At 31.5% G+C, this 16,919-nt stretch overlaps 3 protein-coding genes across 4 annotated transcripts; 2 read left to right on the forward strand and 1 right to left on the reverse strand.

Moving 5' to 3' along the window:
• The first annotated feature begins 5,746 nt into the window (after positions 1-5,746).
• Positions 5,747-6,824, forward strand: LOC125856209 (3-hydroxy-3-methylglutaryl-coenzyme A reductase 1-like). Its single transcript, XM_049535751.1, has one exon. The coding sequence runs from the start codon at positions 5,784-5,786 to the stop codon at positions 6,822-6,824; it is 1,041 nt and encodes a 346-aa protein (XP_049391708.1). The 5' UTR covers positions 5,747-5,783.
• A 3,177-nt stretch (positions 6,825-10,001) lies between these two features.
• Positions 10,002-14,326, reverse strand: LOC125855445 (CDP-diacylglycerol--glycerol-3-phosphate 3-phosphatidyltransferase 2-like). Its single transcript, XM_049535166.1, has 7 exons — positions 13,867-14,326; positions 12,936-13,033; positions 12,794-12,844; positions 12,518-12,631; positions 10,899-10,955; positions 10,726-10,811; positions 10,002-10,611 (listed from the first exon to the last, which is right to left on the reverse strand). The coding sequence occupies exons 1-7, from the start codon at positions 14,267-14,269 to the stop codon at positions 10,491-10,493; spliced, it is 930 nt and encodes a 309-aa protein (XP_049391123.1). The 5' UTR covers positions 14,270-14,326; the 3' UTR covers positions 10,002-10,490.
• Positions 14,327-14,858: 532 nt separating this feature from the next.
• Positions 14,859-16,624, forward strand: LOC125855267 (uncharacterized). 2 transcript variants are annotated; one of them, XM_049534975.1, is made up of 3 exons: positions 14,859-14,974; positions 15,092-15,286; positions 16,243-16,624. In XM_049534975.1, exons 2-3 carry the CDS (start codon positions 15,135-15,137, stop codon positions 16,307-16,309), a joined length of 219 nt encoding a protein of 72 aa, XP_049390932.1. In that variant the 5' UTR covers positions 14,859-14,974; positions 15,092-15,134; the 3' UTR covers positions 16,310-16,624. The 2 variants fall into 2 exon arrangements, with proteins under 2 accessions (XP_049390932.1, XP_049390931.1); XM_049534974.1 differs by having other exon boundaries at positions 15,163-15,286.
• Positions 16,625-16,919: the final 295 nt, after the last annotated feature.

Below are 16,919 nucleotides of genomic sequence, written 5' to 3' on the forward strand. Positions count from 1 at the left end.
AGGTTAAAAATTGGTAAAAGTAATAATATCAACTATCTCAAATCAAGTTTTTTGAAGAATTTGAGATTTCATCTTGTAAGTTAAAATCATGAAATAAAATCATATGTCCAAACACTAATTTTATCTCATAATTTTAAATCATGAGATAAAATCACATATCCAGACGAATGCTAAAATTGCCGTATCAAAAGAGTTTAATATAATAATTAGATATTTACCAAAGCATGCATGGCTAGTGGCTAACAGCTCAGCTCCTACTAGACTTTAGTGTTCCAAGGAGGAATCACGTGATTAAGAGACAAATTAAACATTAATTAATAAAATGATTAAATTTAGTGGTTTGCAAATTCAATACTACTATAGTTTTTAGGACTGTGTATCGATCAATTCAGTTCAATTTTGAAGTTTATCGGTTTAACTTATTGGTTATCGATTTGTAGAGATGCGAAATCATTATAGAACCACTAAAAAATTAACTTATCGGTTATTGATCGTTATCGGTTTAACCATTAAGATTTGACACAGAAAAAATCATTGAAAATCACATAAAAACAAGGTGACAAATCAAATGAACCATGCACATGAGTTCACAAGTTACATCTTTCTCAAAAGCAAACATTTTTACATTGTAGAATAACCAAGAATTTGGGACAACCAGAAATAAAAGTAGCAAACCAAATTCTAAGTCAAGGACTTTATATACACATGGTCTAAATATAATTATTTAATTTACTATCGAGTTATCGGTTAAACCGTTAAGAAAAACCTAAAACCGTTAAGAATCAATAACTCGATAACAAAAAAAATCAAAATCGTTAAACCAATAACCCTTTTTCGATCAAATTATCGATTTTGAACAACCCTAATAGTTTTACATGTTGTATACTATGGGTGTGTTTGGTATGAAGGAAAACATTTTCCGAAAAATGTTTTCCAATTTTCTCATGTTTGGTTGGGTTAAATGTTTTGGAAAATCTTTTCCAAATCAACTCATTTTCCTCAAATTTAAGGAAAATGACTTCCCTTCAAAACTTAAGGAAAACATTTTCCAAACCTCTCTTCCAACTTCAAATTACAATTTATTTTTTTGTTGAAAAATTCAATTTATTTTGTCTCTACCCTCAAACCAGCCCACCAACCACCCCCAAAAAAAAAATAATTTAAATCTTATTTTTAAATTCAATTTTTTTACCTCACCTTNACTATCACATCTAAAACTAAAAGTGTCACTAAAGGAAAAGAGACATTTTATTACCGTATTTAACGTTAATTGAGTTAATGTTAATATATATTATGGGTTAAAAATATACTTAATATAATAGTAATAAAATAAAAAACTAATTACAAATATAATTTAAATTTTTAATGGGAAAAGGGTCAAAAATGCCCTTAAACTATGTGAAAGGAACAAAAATGTCCTCCGTTTATAGTTTGGCTTAAAAATGCCCTTACCGTCAATACTTTGGTTCAAAAATGCCTTCCGTTTGTATTTTGGTTCAAAAATGTTTTTGCCGTCAATATTTAGTCCAAAATGCCCTTATTGTTATTTAATGGAGCAAAATGTTCATTTTTCAAATTAATATATTATTAATTTATTTTTAATACATTCTTTTTCTAATAATGTTTTTTTAAAAAAAATTAGCAAATGTTTATCTTACTTCAATTCAGAAAAAAATAAAAAATAAAAATATTTCTTATTTTATTATCATTATTTTTATCGTTATATAAATATAAATTAATGATGGATATACTATGATCTTATATATATGACATGTATTATCTGTCGAAACGGTACATGAAGTTATTATATTTTAATTGATAAAATGAGATTAAGAAGAAAAAAATATTTCCTACATTTTATTTGTTAAAGTGATTTAGAAGAAAGAAAACAAGAATAGAGTTTTTTAATAATATTTTAATTAGGAGGAAGATGTGTTTAAAAATAAAAAAATATAATATATTTATTTTGAAAAGGGCAATTTTGACCCATTTTGTAATTATAGGGGCATTTCTGAACCAAAGTATTGGTTGCAAGGGCATTTTTGAGCCGAAATATTGATAGTAAGGACATTTTTTAGTCAAACTATAAACAGAGGACATTTTTATTCCTTTCATATAGTTTAAGGGCATTTTTTACCCTTTTCCATTCTTAATTAAAACTCCGACATAGATTTAGGTTAATTAAATGCAAATGAAGACAAAAATCAGCAAAAGGAGGTTGGACGGTTCTGACCCAAAAATCAAAAAGATCTTTGGGTTGTTGGTGGGATATTATTATAATATTTGAGATTTGAGACTATAAGATATAATTCGAGTCAATTCCCTAAATGGTCACCCAAATTTAGGGAATTGCCTTAAAATATCATTTATGTTTTATTTATGACAAAATATCACTTAACTATCACTATTTTCCTAAAAATATACTTGACATTTCAAAAGTCTTACTCTCTCCTAGTTGGCATGACATGTCATTAAAGTCTTTTTTTTTTAATAATAGACTAGTTTGATTCATTAAACTCATTTAACTAAAATAATGATATTATTATTTTCTAAAAAGTATAAATTAGTTTATTAAGAAGAAATTTCATGCTTAAGAATCTTTTATCATAATTAATTTTTTTTATGCTATGAAAAATAGTTTTTAAAAAATTACTATAATGTCACCAATTTTGAATACTTATAAACACATATATTCAAAAAATATTGATATATAAATCACTCATGAATGTCAACTTACATCAATTAATCATATGTTATATAATGGATCAATAATATTAAAGTTCAATTAACTATTAAAAAATAATTAATTGGGTACTTTGAAATCCATACTTATAATATCTTTTTTTGAAAAGAAAATAGAAAGGGAATAATATTTATATTAGAAAGTAAAATTTTGATCTTTATTTATCAGTATATTAATCTCATTATAATATGTATATTATTGAATTAAAATAGGCAAGTCAATTAATTATTACTTGTATTTCATGAATTTGGGATGAGATAAGAATATATATTGGTGTTTAATTGTATGATAAGTTTAAATATAATATAATACATCAATAAAAGAATAAAAATAAAAAATGAAATTAAAAAAAAAATTTAAAAAATTCTCTTTCTTACTAACTTTTTTGTCAACCTTACAATTTTCTTTGAATACTTTTATTAAAAAAAAATTGCTTAAAATTTTCAAATAATTTACTTAGGGATTTTGAAAATTATCAAGTAATAATTGCACACAGTTTTTTTCATTGAATTTTGTTTGGTAAAAAAATATAAGGAATTAGTTGTGTTTTTTTAATTTTTTTATAATCTTCATAAATTCTCATGTAATTTATATATTTATTTTTTAGAGACATAAGTTTGATGAATTAATAGGTCTATTATTTTTTCAAATGATGATTTAATAACATGATATATCAACTAGAATAGAAGGAGACTTTTGAGATATTTAATATTTATTTATTTTGGGATAAAAAATAGTAATAAAATTATTCACTTTCTATTTTTTTTCAAGAAAAAAATATTGTAAGCATGAATTTCAAAATACACAATTGATTCTATTGTAATAGTTACTTGACATTTAATATTATTGATTCATTATAAAAAAAAAATTATGATTAATTGATGTAAGTTAGCATTAATGAGTGATTTGTATATCGATTTTTTTTAATGTATATGTTTATAAGTATTCAAATTGATGATATTATAGTACGTTTTAAAAACATATTCTTCATAACATAAAAAAATAAAAAGTTTAATTATAATAAAAGATTCTTTAAGTATGAAGATTTACTCTTAATAAACTAATATATATATTAAAAATAATATGATCATTATTTTAGTTAAATGAGTTTAATGAATCAAACTAGTCTATTATTAAAAAAAAAGACTTTAATGACATGTCATGCCAACTAGGAGAGAATAAGACTTTTGAAGTGTCAAGTATATTTTGAGGAAAATAGTGATAGTTGAGTGATATTTTTGTCCTAAATGAAACATAAATGATAGTTCATAGGAATTCCCTAAACTTGAGTGACCATTTAGGGAATTGACTCATGTAATTCGAATCGATATTAAATTTACTAAGTTTAAAATTTATGATTTAAAATATATTATAAATTTATAATATTGGTAGGAATATAAAAATCTATGGGAAAATGCGTCGCATAAAGTCATTGTTTACAAATTTAAGACGTGTGTCATTTTCCAAAAACAAACCTTAAAAAATACTTTTTCCGTTCATCTTTATTTGTGCATTATATTATTTTACGATATTTAATAATATTTGACCAATTTATTAAATCAATAAATAGTTTATCATGTTGTGTCTATTTTACTCTTATTATTATAATGTGTTAAATTAATAGTGGACAACTATTGTTGAACAGAGAGAGTAGATCACATTAATTAGCAGAACGAATGAACTATTAAATAAAATCATTTTAATAAAATATATCATCAACAGTAACACATATGATTCGATTAAAGTCTTAAAGAATTAGGAAGCTCCTATCTTTGTTTTGCTAGAAAATTCGAACTAAATATTTTTAGAAAAACTATATAACTAGAGTACTAGACATATTTTATTATCATATATATTTGATTGTGACAGTATCTCACACTCCCACCCCTACGATCTTCAAATATCTCCATTATCTCCCTCTCTTTCTTAATCCTCTCAATCAGAGGCGGAGCTACGTGAAACCGAGGGGAGTCACTCGAATCCCCTCGCGGAAAAATTACACTATATATATAAGGTTAAATTCTGGTTTTATGGGTATATTAATTAAAATGAACCCTCTCAACACTAAAGAGAAGGATAGCGGAATGGTCAAGGGGTTCAAATTCCGCCTGAAAGGGCTGAGTTCGAATCTCATCAGGCGCAAATGGCAATAGTGTTTTTTCATCTTATTTTTAGTAAAAATTAGGCAAATGACATAGTATAAAAAAGAAATTACTTCCTTTCCCTACTCTTTCATTAATTACCAAAAATCCCTTTTTTTAGTGTTTTTCGGATACATAATATAGCAGTGTGGATACTTAATATAGCAGCGCGAATACTTTAATTAATAACGGACGGATACTTAAATTATTAAGTTGTTAGCAATACGGATACTTAATTAACGGGCGGATGCATAATATAGCAGCGTGGATACTTAAATTATTAAGTTGTTAGCAGCACGGATACTTAATTAACGGGCGGAGTTGAATTGGGGGAAAATAAGGGATTTTTGTATTTTAGTAAAAGAGTAGGGAAATATTGAGAATAAGTATAGAAGTGTGTGTATTTAAGTAATTTTTCCTTTTTTATGCTTTAAAAGGGTTGAGAAGTTTTGGGCCCAGATTCCCAAACAAATGAAAAGGCCTCATTGGTTCAATGTGAAGCTTTATCCTTTTTATTTTTCATTATTTTATTTTTATGCTATTTCTTTTCTTTTTTTTCAATTTATCTTTGTTTAAAGGGAAAAGGGACGGATTTACCTTCGAACTTTAATAAATGGTATGTATATGCCATCCGTTATACTTTGCGTCCACATAAGCCCCTTCCGTCCAATTATAGGTACACATATACCCCTTTCACTAACGGAACCCCTAATTGCTTACACGTGTCTTATTCTTATTGAACTACCCGTTTGCCCTTTTTTTTTAAACCCATAACCCAATATCCACCCAATTTCTTAGAACAAAGTTCAACAATCACCAGAAAACAGAGCACAAGTACTCAAAAAGTACAAATTTGGCAAAACACCAGTGTTCCTACCGGAAAATCAACTAAATTTACAATGGACGTTCGTCGGCGACCTGTTAAGCCTCTATACACATCTAAAGATGCTTCCGCCGGCGAACCTCTGAAACAACAAGAAGTTTCTTCTCCTAAAGCATTTGATGCGCTTCCACTCCCATTGTACCTAACCATTGGGTTGTTTTTCACAATGTTTTTCTCTGTTATGTATTTTCTTCTCGTAAGGTGGCGTGAGAAGATCCGTAATTCTATTCCTCTTCATGTGGTTACCCTTTCTGAATTGTTAGCTATAGTGTCATTGATTGCTTCCGTTATATATCTTTTGGGTTTCTTTGGGATTGAGTTTGTTCAGTCGTTTGTGTCCAGGTCGAATAGTGATTCATGGGATATTGAGGATGAGAATGTTGAGCAACTTATTATTGAGGAAGATAGCCGTCGTGGACCATGTGTTGCTGCCACTACTCTTGGCTGCGTTGTGCCTCCACCACTTGTTTGGAAAATTGCCCCAATGGTTCCACAGCAACCTGCTAAGGTAGCTTTGTCCCAAACGGAGAAGCCTGCGCCAACAATTATGCCCGCATTATCGGAAGATGACGAGGAGATTATACAATCTGTTGTTCAGGGTAAAACACCATCATATTCGTTGGAATCAAAGCTTGGTGATTGTATGAGAGCTGCTTCGATTCGAAAAGAGGCGTTACAGAGGATTACAGGGAAGTCATTGGAAGGGCTCCCATTGGAGGGATTTGACTATGAGTCTATTCTTGGACAGTGCTGTGAGATGCCTGTAGGATATGTGCAAATACCGGTGGGTATTGCTGGGCCTTTGTTGCTTGATGGGAGAGAGTACTCAGTGCCAATGGTAACTACAGAAGGATGTTTAGTGGCTAGCACCAACAGGGGTTGCAAGGCTATCTTTGTCTCTGGTGGCGCCGATAGCGTTTTGCTCAGAGATGGGATGACAAGAGCTCCGGTTGTCCGGTTCTCCACCGCCAAAAGAGTCGCTGAGTTGAAATTCTTGGTTGAGGATCCCAACTTTGTTCTAAGAAATTGGGTGGATATTGGGTTATGGGGTGGATAGTTGGGTTATGGGTTAAAAAAAGGGGTCAAACGGGTAGTTCAATAGGAATAAGACACGTGTAAGCAATTAGGGTCCGTTAGTGAGAGGGGTATATGTGTACCTATAATTGGACGGAAGGGGCTTATATGGACGCAAAGTATAACGGAGGGCATATACGTACCATTTATTAAAGTTCGGGGGTAAATCCGTCCCTTCTCCCTTGTTTAAATTTACTAGCCACATTCGTTGTAAATTTTTCTTTTAGATTCTTCTTAATATTTTTCATTTTGTTTCTACATAGTTCTCTTTATGTGTACTAAGTTGAAGAAACGATAAATTTTTATTAAATTTTAAATTGAGTTAGAAAAAATATTTATATATAATAAAGTAAATTAAATTTAACTGAACGAAGAAATATTAAAATTGTGAATAGTTTTTTAAACAAAATCTATTTAATTTAATTTTTTTATTTAATTTCATTGTATTTATTTTCAATTTTATTCTAAGGAGATGAAAATTAAACTAATCTTATTGATCATTTGTTTTTTTACAAATGACTAACCTAGTAAATTGAATTATTGAACTAAAAAAAAGATAATGTCATTTATTTATTTTCTAAATATGTCAATTTTTACCCCTTTTAAAAAATCTTGGTGATTTTTATAGTAACATAGATTGAAAGGGCACGATTTCAGAATTTTTTAAATAAAAAAAATCAAAATAAAATAAAACATGACAAAACTTAAAGAAAAAAAGAGCACAAGAATTTGAAAAAAAAAACTCGATGGAGCAGGGTAAAAAGTAAGAAGAACCTAAACGCGGCATAACAAGACAAGTTAAATTTAGCGAGTTAAGATTAATATTTTTCTTTCCCATCTCACGTATTTATTACTTTATACTTCGAACCCCCTTAGCGAACATCCTGGCTCCGCCACTACTCTCAATACATGTTTGCATGTCCCAAATTCAAAACTAAATCTTGATAGTCAAAAGTATACAAAGATGTTTTTTTTTTTTCATTATTCTAATATATCTTGGTTTACATCCCATTCATGTATCTGAGATAGAGTTCATATTACTCTAAAGTTCGATTTTATAAACTTTTACAAATTAGGTTTTACATTGTTTGTTTTTGTTGTTTCTCAACTATTTTAATGGATGACCATTTACAATTAAAATCGGATGATTCTTGTTAAATGTATATCTCAGTTTCGATTCTATACCAATCCATGCCGATTATTTTGTTTGTTTTTCATTAACGATTTTGTTATGTATTTTGTCATTGCAGGGTCTTCATCTGCCAACATTCAAAGTGAAAATAGATCTAAGTTTAGGAACAATCCAATAAAAAATGGAAGAATTATGTGCCAAACTTTAATTAACATAACAGATACACATTTAAACCCTTTAAAACTATTGGATACACATATCTCGCTTTTAATGATATATGTATCTCGCATTAACTACCAAAGAAGGAACTGATGAAGAAGATAAAGTTTAGGGTTACACAATTATTTTGGTTTGTGATTTCGTTATTTATGAAAACCTGTTAGAGTTCACATGCAAGGATCTTGTAATCAGTTTGGGTTGTTAATTTGTCATCAATTAATCCTTTAATTAAGGAAATTGGTTACATCCCCTTTAATTCAAATTAATAATTCGTGTATCTCGACTTTTAAAACTGTCGAATACACGTATCTCACCTTTAATGATACATGTATCTCGCGGTCAAAATATGATATAGAAAGTAATATTACAAACTACCGTGAATTCTATAATTAGGATCTAAAGTGTGTTTATATAGTTTGCCTACTATTTTTTGCCTCGCTCATTTATTTGTTATTACCAAACTATCGAAAGAGAAAAAAAGTAATTACCTCCAAAAGAAGATTTTATGTAATGATCATTCAAACCCATTAAATTCATATATGTAGATCTCAACCTAAATAAATAGAAATATTTTCAAAACTCATTCATAAATTAATATCCTGAAATTGGAATAAAAAGTAAATAAGAAAAGCCAATCAATCTAAACAAATCGTAATTGAAAGAGAAAATAAAGTCCTAAATTCGAATTTTATAAAATGAATATTAATGAATGGAATTGTTTATAAATACAACAATAACAATACATCCAGTGTAATTTAAATAGTTATCCTAAAATTCAGCACAAGCCACTTACTAATTGTACTTTATAGTATAACAAACTCGTATGGTAGAAATAACGCTTACTAGCTCCTTTTCAATCCTATTTTGGAAAAGTAATTCAACTATCAACATTAATGTTGATTAGACTCTTTAAAATATTATTGTATGTGTTAGATCCTTTATAAATTTACTAATTTTGAAGGATTCGACACGTACAGATCAATAATTTTTAAAAGTTCCAGTAACATAAATTATCATAGTGAAATTTAAAACTTTATCAAGTGACTATTTTCAATTACAGAGACTAAAAATATAGCTATTGTGAATTTTAACTGCTTATATAAGTGATTTAGGGCGAGGAATCATATTACTCATTTCAACATGTTTTGGTACCATATTCCTAACAGCTTAATATTTTATTTTATTTTATTTTCATATTGGGGTGGAGAGGGGATTACAATACGGGAAATCGAAACTTCATCATCAAGGTGGGAGTTTAAATAGTCAATCAACTAAGCTACTAAACCTTGCTATTATTACCTCTCCTTTTTTTATCAATTCAATGTCAACTCATCTCTTCTATATTTTCAGCATATATCTCTTTCACCCTTTGAAGGTAGAGGTGAAGATAAAATTGGCGTACACTCCATCTTCTCGATATTTCACTCGTGAAATTACACTTATATGTTGTTGATGTTGTTGCTTTTTTATCAATTCAATTCATTTCATTTCCATTGCCGATTTCACTTGACATTCAAAATTTCAAATCATTTACCTCCTTTTAAAAAGGATTTCTTTGCGTTTACATTCAAACTGCAAGTATGTTGTGTTCGAACTCTTCAATTGATGTGTGAAAGAACCTGCATTTTTAGAGGATCCGATACGAGTACGACAACACAACAATTTTGAAGAGTCCAATCAACATCGACTGCAACAGCTGCCCAACTCAGACGGGTAATTCTGCACACGTATGTTTCATCTCTGATAAGACAGATAATGAATGACCTTAAACAGAGAAATTTATCAAAATTCAAAACGACTCTGTACACCTTATTGTTCTTAACAAACACCTCGTCCATAATTTATTGCATGATAAACTGTTACTGCAATGTGTAAGATGCTTTACGACATCAGCAATATTGATCCGAAGGAGACATAAATACGTCTGGTTCAACCGGAACAATATTCGAGTATAAATTCTTCCTGTCAGAATCGATTACAATAGATATAGCAAATTCCATGTATTTGATGATATAATTCCTATTGAGCCTCCAATTTCACTAAAGAATATGGTTAAAGAATGAAATGGAATAGCAAACGTTGAACACAGCCAACATTTTCATTTCTCTCTGTCACAACCAAAGTGCACCGGATAAATATGGGGCGAGGTATGTCAGAATTAAGTTAGCAACTTCACTCGTAGTCGAGATGCAACTGCAAAGTGCAGTTCCCTTTTGCAGAATCATGGATCAGCTTGTGTACAACCTGCTTCTCCACAGCTAGTAGCATGAGCCACAATGTGATCATTGGCCATGATTTCTACATCAACAATACTTTCGATATCTTTCTCATATACACGACCAGAGACCATAAAGCTAACCATGCTGAAACATATAGCAAGATCACACCAGAAGCTACAAAAGTTCCAGCCCCTGATAAACTGCAGAGAGGATAGTTACAGAGGTCAAAGAAACATTCACATGAATCTTCAATCAAAACAATCAACATCCCTTTTCCTTCAAATATTAGCGTGAGTATAGAACAGAAAAGTTACCTGCTATCTCTGGTAAGGAGAAGGATGGTCAATGCAGTCATCTGAGTGGCTGTTTTCCACTTCCCCAAGTTATTCACAGCGACAGCCTGGAAAATTCATTATTTAATACTGGGATAACTAAATCACGAAGTGGATTACTCTTAAGAGTGAATAATAATAGGTTGATTGTGAACCTCTGAAAGTTTACCACCCTGAGAAGCTGCCCATTCTCTAACTGCAGACATAGTTATCTACAAAAAGATTTGCAAAATGAATAAAAAAAACAGTGTTTATCATTCATCCACAGTGAAAAATAACTAAAGATGCAGTGAAAAGATTTTCGAGGAACATGGAAAAGCATCGTATGATGTATATTTGAGAAAAGGTAATAAAAGAGCATCATGGAAAAACAGATATTGCACCTTGAGCAAAAGCGACTCCCAGGCTAAATATGGACTAAGATATCTCAAAGACCAGAAAGATCACATACTATGCAAAACTTAATAATCTAAAAATACAATAAGGTTTATCAAGAATACGCACAGTTCCAATCCATGTTCTCAAGAGTTCTCAAATGCCTCTTTCTTTTCAATCTAAGACGATCAGTGCTTGCATGTTTCAGAGAAGTTTATCCTCGCAGCATTACTTGAAATATTCATACTCGATAGTTTACTTGACACAAATGAAGAGGAACAGTTCTTACTAAATACATTTCAGCAAGAAGGATATGAATAATAGCTTCAGGGAACTCTAGAAAAAATATTGTGATTGTAATCCCACACTGTGGGAAACAATAGCAAAGATAGTATCTTTTGAACAACTAAACTTATACGTGGAAAATCTATGCATTAGAATTAAGATTAAAAAAATTATGACCGTGGTATCTGGGCCAGCTTTCACGCACCTAGAATTAAGATAATAATTCAGTTCAACACCAAAAGTACTATTAACTACTTAACACAATTTACCTCATGATAAATGTCATTTTCATTTCCCTTATAACACAGATTTGTAGTTTCTTACTAATATACTAGAAGCTCAAATTGCTAATCAAATTTAACGTGTATGATGGATCCAATTACTATATGGTTTGAATTTTTCAGTTAAGTTCTTCTTATTCTTCCAGGCCCTTGCAACTCCACCCCAACCTCCCCCCATCACCAGAAAAAACAAGTAAAATAAAAACTGAAGTGTGCAGCGGGCAATGATCCAGTGACCACCGAGAGACATGCTCCCATGCAATATAATTGTATACTGATAGAGTGAATAGAATGCTAAAAGGATCAAAACTTTTCACATCAATGCTAACAGTTTTCATGGTCCATCTAACATCTTCTATTTCCCTAAGGCCAGTGTACAAAAGAATTTAACAGAAATATAATCTTAGTGAAACCTTCTGCAAATTTAAAAACTCTTTCAGAAACTCATTATCCAAAATGTTCCTCTGGTATACTGCAACAAAAAAAACCATGTCGAAAATGAAAAGTGCAAGTCCGTTATGGTGTTTACACACCTACAAGAGAAAAGAACTATGACAACATAGTTCCTGATCTCATGACTATTAATATCACAAATTTAAGTTCTATTTCTGAAAAAAATACCATGTGAAAGGAAATGCAATCTATATTAGTATAAAGCGGCATTATTCCTTCACTAAATCCTCCCTCACTTGTCAGACTGTCATCCAAAGGAAGTTTTACGATATCTTGATTGGAAACCATAATGCTCTAAAGCACGTCGTTATGGCACTTTGGAACACTGCCAATGTGAAAGGAAATGAAATTATGAACAGAAGTACAGTTAATCCACTCACCTCCCTGCCAATTATAGCAATTGAAGGTACAGTTAGTAGCCATGGCAATTGTCCAAACAAACTAGCCTCCAAAGGTTTGGTGCACAACAAGATCAAGGTGGCAGCGACCATTAGCTGTTGAAGTCGAGAAGAGTTGTATAAAAAATGTCTGCTCTTTTATTACAAGCAATTATGCTCAAGAGTCTCAAACATTATGGATAATGGAAGTAACTTGGCTAGCAAACTGGCCAAACTTCCAGGTAATACCATGTGAGTTAAAGAATAAAGAGAAAATACCTTATCAGCCACTGGATCTAAAAATGCACCAAAGGCAGTTCCTAAGTTCATCTGGACGTGTCAAACCAGCCAATTTTGAAAGTTGAGATAAGAAATTATAACTCAAGAAGAAATGATTCTATTGAACAGCAGAAGCATGTACCTTGCGAGCAAGATATCCATCAAGCCAATCAGTTATTGCTGCAGCAATAAATATACCTGTTGTAGCGGTTGGTCCCCACCAGCTATCAACGTAGAATGCTATATTAAAAAGGCTACAAAATCAGTTTTCTTTTACAGTGTATCATCTGAAAACAAATTATGCTGTCCAACCAAGAAAATAGAAAAAGTTGAGAAATTCTAATAAACTTATCCTCTCATCCTGATTTGTCCTAATGACTGTGTAAAGGGTAACAAGTGAAACTTACAATCCAAGAATTTCTGAGATTAAGTAATAAAAGAGATCAGCAAACCCATATGCCACTCATTAGAAAAGCTTACAATAGACTAATAACAACTACGTTAAATCGTCAGATATCTGAAACGCCTACTCTCTTTATTCAACTATTAAGAAGTTCTATACAGCCTTTAGATCAGAATTCAGGACAGTTTCCTCATATGTATCATCTGTTTCTTGTCTCTAATCAATATGCACCATGCTCCTCAAGTTAGCAATTCAACAAGCAAAAGGGATTTTTTTTTCTCTTTTTACTTATTCCAGCTCCCAAACCATTGTTCCATTGCAAAAAGATACAACTAGTTTTTCTAAGTACACGGAATTTCGGAAGAAAATCAGTGGCTTTCTCCTCTCCCACTCATTACACCAATCATTTCACACCAAATTGAGCAACTTCCTTTTTTTTCTGGATAAGTCAAATTGAGTAACTTTAATGCAAAACGAATACATACTTCCTTCTTCAATCTAAATGCATCAATCAATTCTACTAATCAACTTAAGACATTGAAACTCACAAAAAGGAGAAAATCAGCTCCAATTACACTCCAATTTCAGATATCACAACTAAATTTACCACATTGCACCCTCTCAATTAGCTAGGGTTAAACAAAACTAATTGTATCCCCCAAAAACTTACTGGTAACGAGAACCGGAATAGCGGCTACACGTCCGATTGTCAAAATTGTAGGCAGTGTGAGCAGTTTAGCAGACTTTGATGGAGCTGATGACGACGACGACGACCTCAATGTCTTCTCCCTGTGGTGATCCTCCTTGTTACCAGGTGTATAGCCCATGCCAGTGGTAGAAATATTCCTCACTGAAAAAGGGGCATACTCCTCCTTCTCCTTCTGACAGGAAAAAACTGAGACCTTCAAGAATCCCGGCGCCGGAGTTGAGATCCTCCGGCAACGGTATATGTGTGTCGGCACCACCGGAAAATTTGTTGTTGGCGCGGCGGTGGAGGAGAAGGTGCGGTAAAAATTGTAGGGCATGTGGCCATAAATAGAGACCACAGCTTTGAGTTTGAGCCCCACGAGCATCGTCAATTTTATTTTTTTTGGTAATAATACGCACAAAGGCTTAGGTTAGTCGAGCTGGTTGGTGAAGAGGCTTATTTTGCTAATAATGTCTTTTAACTTGCGCAATCGATCTCAATCATATTTGCGCAATCGATCTCAATCATATTTTGGTTTTTCAATTTTGTACGTGCTTTTCTCATATATCACTAGCACGATCAGGATCTAAGATATAAAAATCTCAAATTAAATGATATATTTATATTTTATATTTTTTTTTATCTTATAAAGTTACAATTTTATAGGTCATTTATAATTTAGTAAAAAATAAAATTTATGTTATTTTTTTATAAGAGATTTGTTTTTTTCTACTTATAGGTGAATGTTTGGATATTTCATATGAAAATTTGAAAAAAGTATTTTTTTGTTTTCAAATGAAAAAATGATAGTAATTGAAAATTAGATTGTATTTGGTCATGAATATAAATTGAAGTAACTTTTATTTTTTGTGACTGAAAAAGGTAAAAATAATTTTTTGATGTTTTTAAAATTTCTGAAAATTTCAAAATTTAACTAAAATTTAATTTTGTTTTTCAATTTAACTAAAATCAACTCAAACCCTAATGAACACTCTTGCTCTGAGATCTAGTTCGGTACTCACTGCAGCCCCTCTCTGTTATTCACGGCGTTCTCCTGAAGTTCACCTCTACCGCTGCCGATTAAATCACTGTAATTTCTTCATTTAGGATTACGTTTTGTTTCATTTTTGAAGCAAACTGTTAAATTTACATTCAAATTAGATCACCGTCCTGATCATATATTCATCTCCACTTGATTAATCGCAAGGTTCAAGCAATTTCACAATCGAAGAAACGAATTGATCTCCAGAATGGCGTTAACGAACTTTATACTGACAGTTGCGGGAGTGAGCGCTGTGGTTTTACTGATGAGGAGCGACGTTAAACAGTCTGCCTCCATCTTCAAGCGCAACGTTCGTCAAATTCGCCACTGGCTTGAGGAAGAGTCTGCTTCCGCCGCTAAGTATGTCGTCAACTCGTATTTCTCTTTCCTGTTTCTAATCAAGTATTTGCTCTGTTCATTTTGTTATCTGGTTGAAGTTAGCCGTCTTGTGCTTATAGTTTGCATTTAGTCATCTCTGTTTGGATTGAAAAAGTTATCCATTGATGAATGCTAAGTGATAAGCATTAGAACTGACCATATTCGTAGAACTAGTCGTGCTATTGCTACAAGGGTAGCAGTGTGAGAAGTAATTGACTGGCTTAACACTAATCAGTTCTAGTTAGAATGTTCTTGGTTCTCTTTTCTTTCTGCTAATTTCCTCCATAACTCAAAATTTGCCATATCTGCTATTATACCTTTGGGTAGAAAGAAAGTACCCTGTTGAAGAGAAGAATGGAAGTTACATAATGGTTTATATTCTTCTTCAACATTAGGCCTGTCAAAAGGTCTCAAAACGGTTCGGTTCAGTTGGTCATTCCACTTGCACATTTAGTGTTCAGCCCCCTTTGCTATTGGTAGTACAGCTCGACAACTGGCCAATTAGTGTCCAAGCATAGAGAAAAGTTGTTGCCACATTTTGCTAGTAAACATTGGAGCTCTATCACTGATGATGTCTTCTGGTATACCATGAAGCTTGTATATGATATCCAAAAATAGTTTCGGAATATGATAGCAAAATTCAATGCATAATAACATGAAACAATATGTTTTATTCTTCTATAGTTAGAAGCCTAAGTCCCATAGAACTGTTTTATGAATTTTATTCAAAAACTCTTTCTCCTTGCGCTTCTTTTTTTTCATTCATCATTTCTCGTCTTCCCTTGTATCTTAATCTTTGATCATCTCATATTTTCATATTTGTTTCTCTTTATATTGAATCCTTCACTTTTGCTTGTTTGGTTATTAGTTGCAGTCATCATTCTGTTTGTGTGAATGAGATAGACGTGAGTCGTGACATGCCATTGATATTCTTGTAGGGGAATGGAGAAGGCAAAGCCGAAGGAGATACCTCAGAAGGACATCCCCAAAGACGACAAACACTAGATTTGACTCCTCTGTCGAAATACATACTTATCAGACGCTCCTTGCGATTTCCCAGCTACCATTTCAAATTTTGTTCCATAACATATGACTAATTTAGACTCCCCCATTAGTGTATGTATCCTGTTAAATATACTTTTGCCATTTTTGGTATTGGCAAAATGAGTTATTTTCACATACTGTGTCACCATAGAGCTTTCAAAATACTAATTGACATGAACTGAACCCTCTTGTAAGTTGTAATAATCATGATCTCTCAGATTCTCTTGTATCTTTGAAGCTACTAGGTCAAATAACATTTGAGACATCATTTGTTTTCTGTTTTGTTTCCCCACCCAGTATTTGGTACCCGCATTGGAGCCTGACTATTTCAGATTTGCGTTGCGTGGATCCATTCGCTCCCTACCAAACTTAGAGTTCAACATTTTTTTTCCTTTTTGATGATGAAAAAATGTTTACAAGTCCTTTAACTTGTAACCAATCTTCTACCAGCAATTATATTGTTTGTTAATGAAACATTGGAAACTCTCCTTTTGTTAACTTTTACTTGATAATGATTATAAGTATTTTATTATAATATCCATATCAATTGATGTATAGTTTTAAGTTTTAG

The sequence above is a fragment of the Solanum stenotomum genome, chromosome 2 (assembly GCF_019186545.1).
Source record: "Solanum stenotomum isolate F172 chromosome 2, ASM1918654v1, whole genome shotgun sequence".
Lineage (NCBI taxonomy): Eukaryota > Viridiplantae > Streptophyta > Magnoliopsida > Solanales > Solanaceae > Solanum > Solanum stenotomum.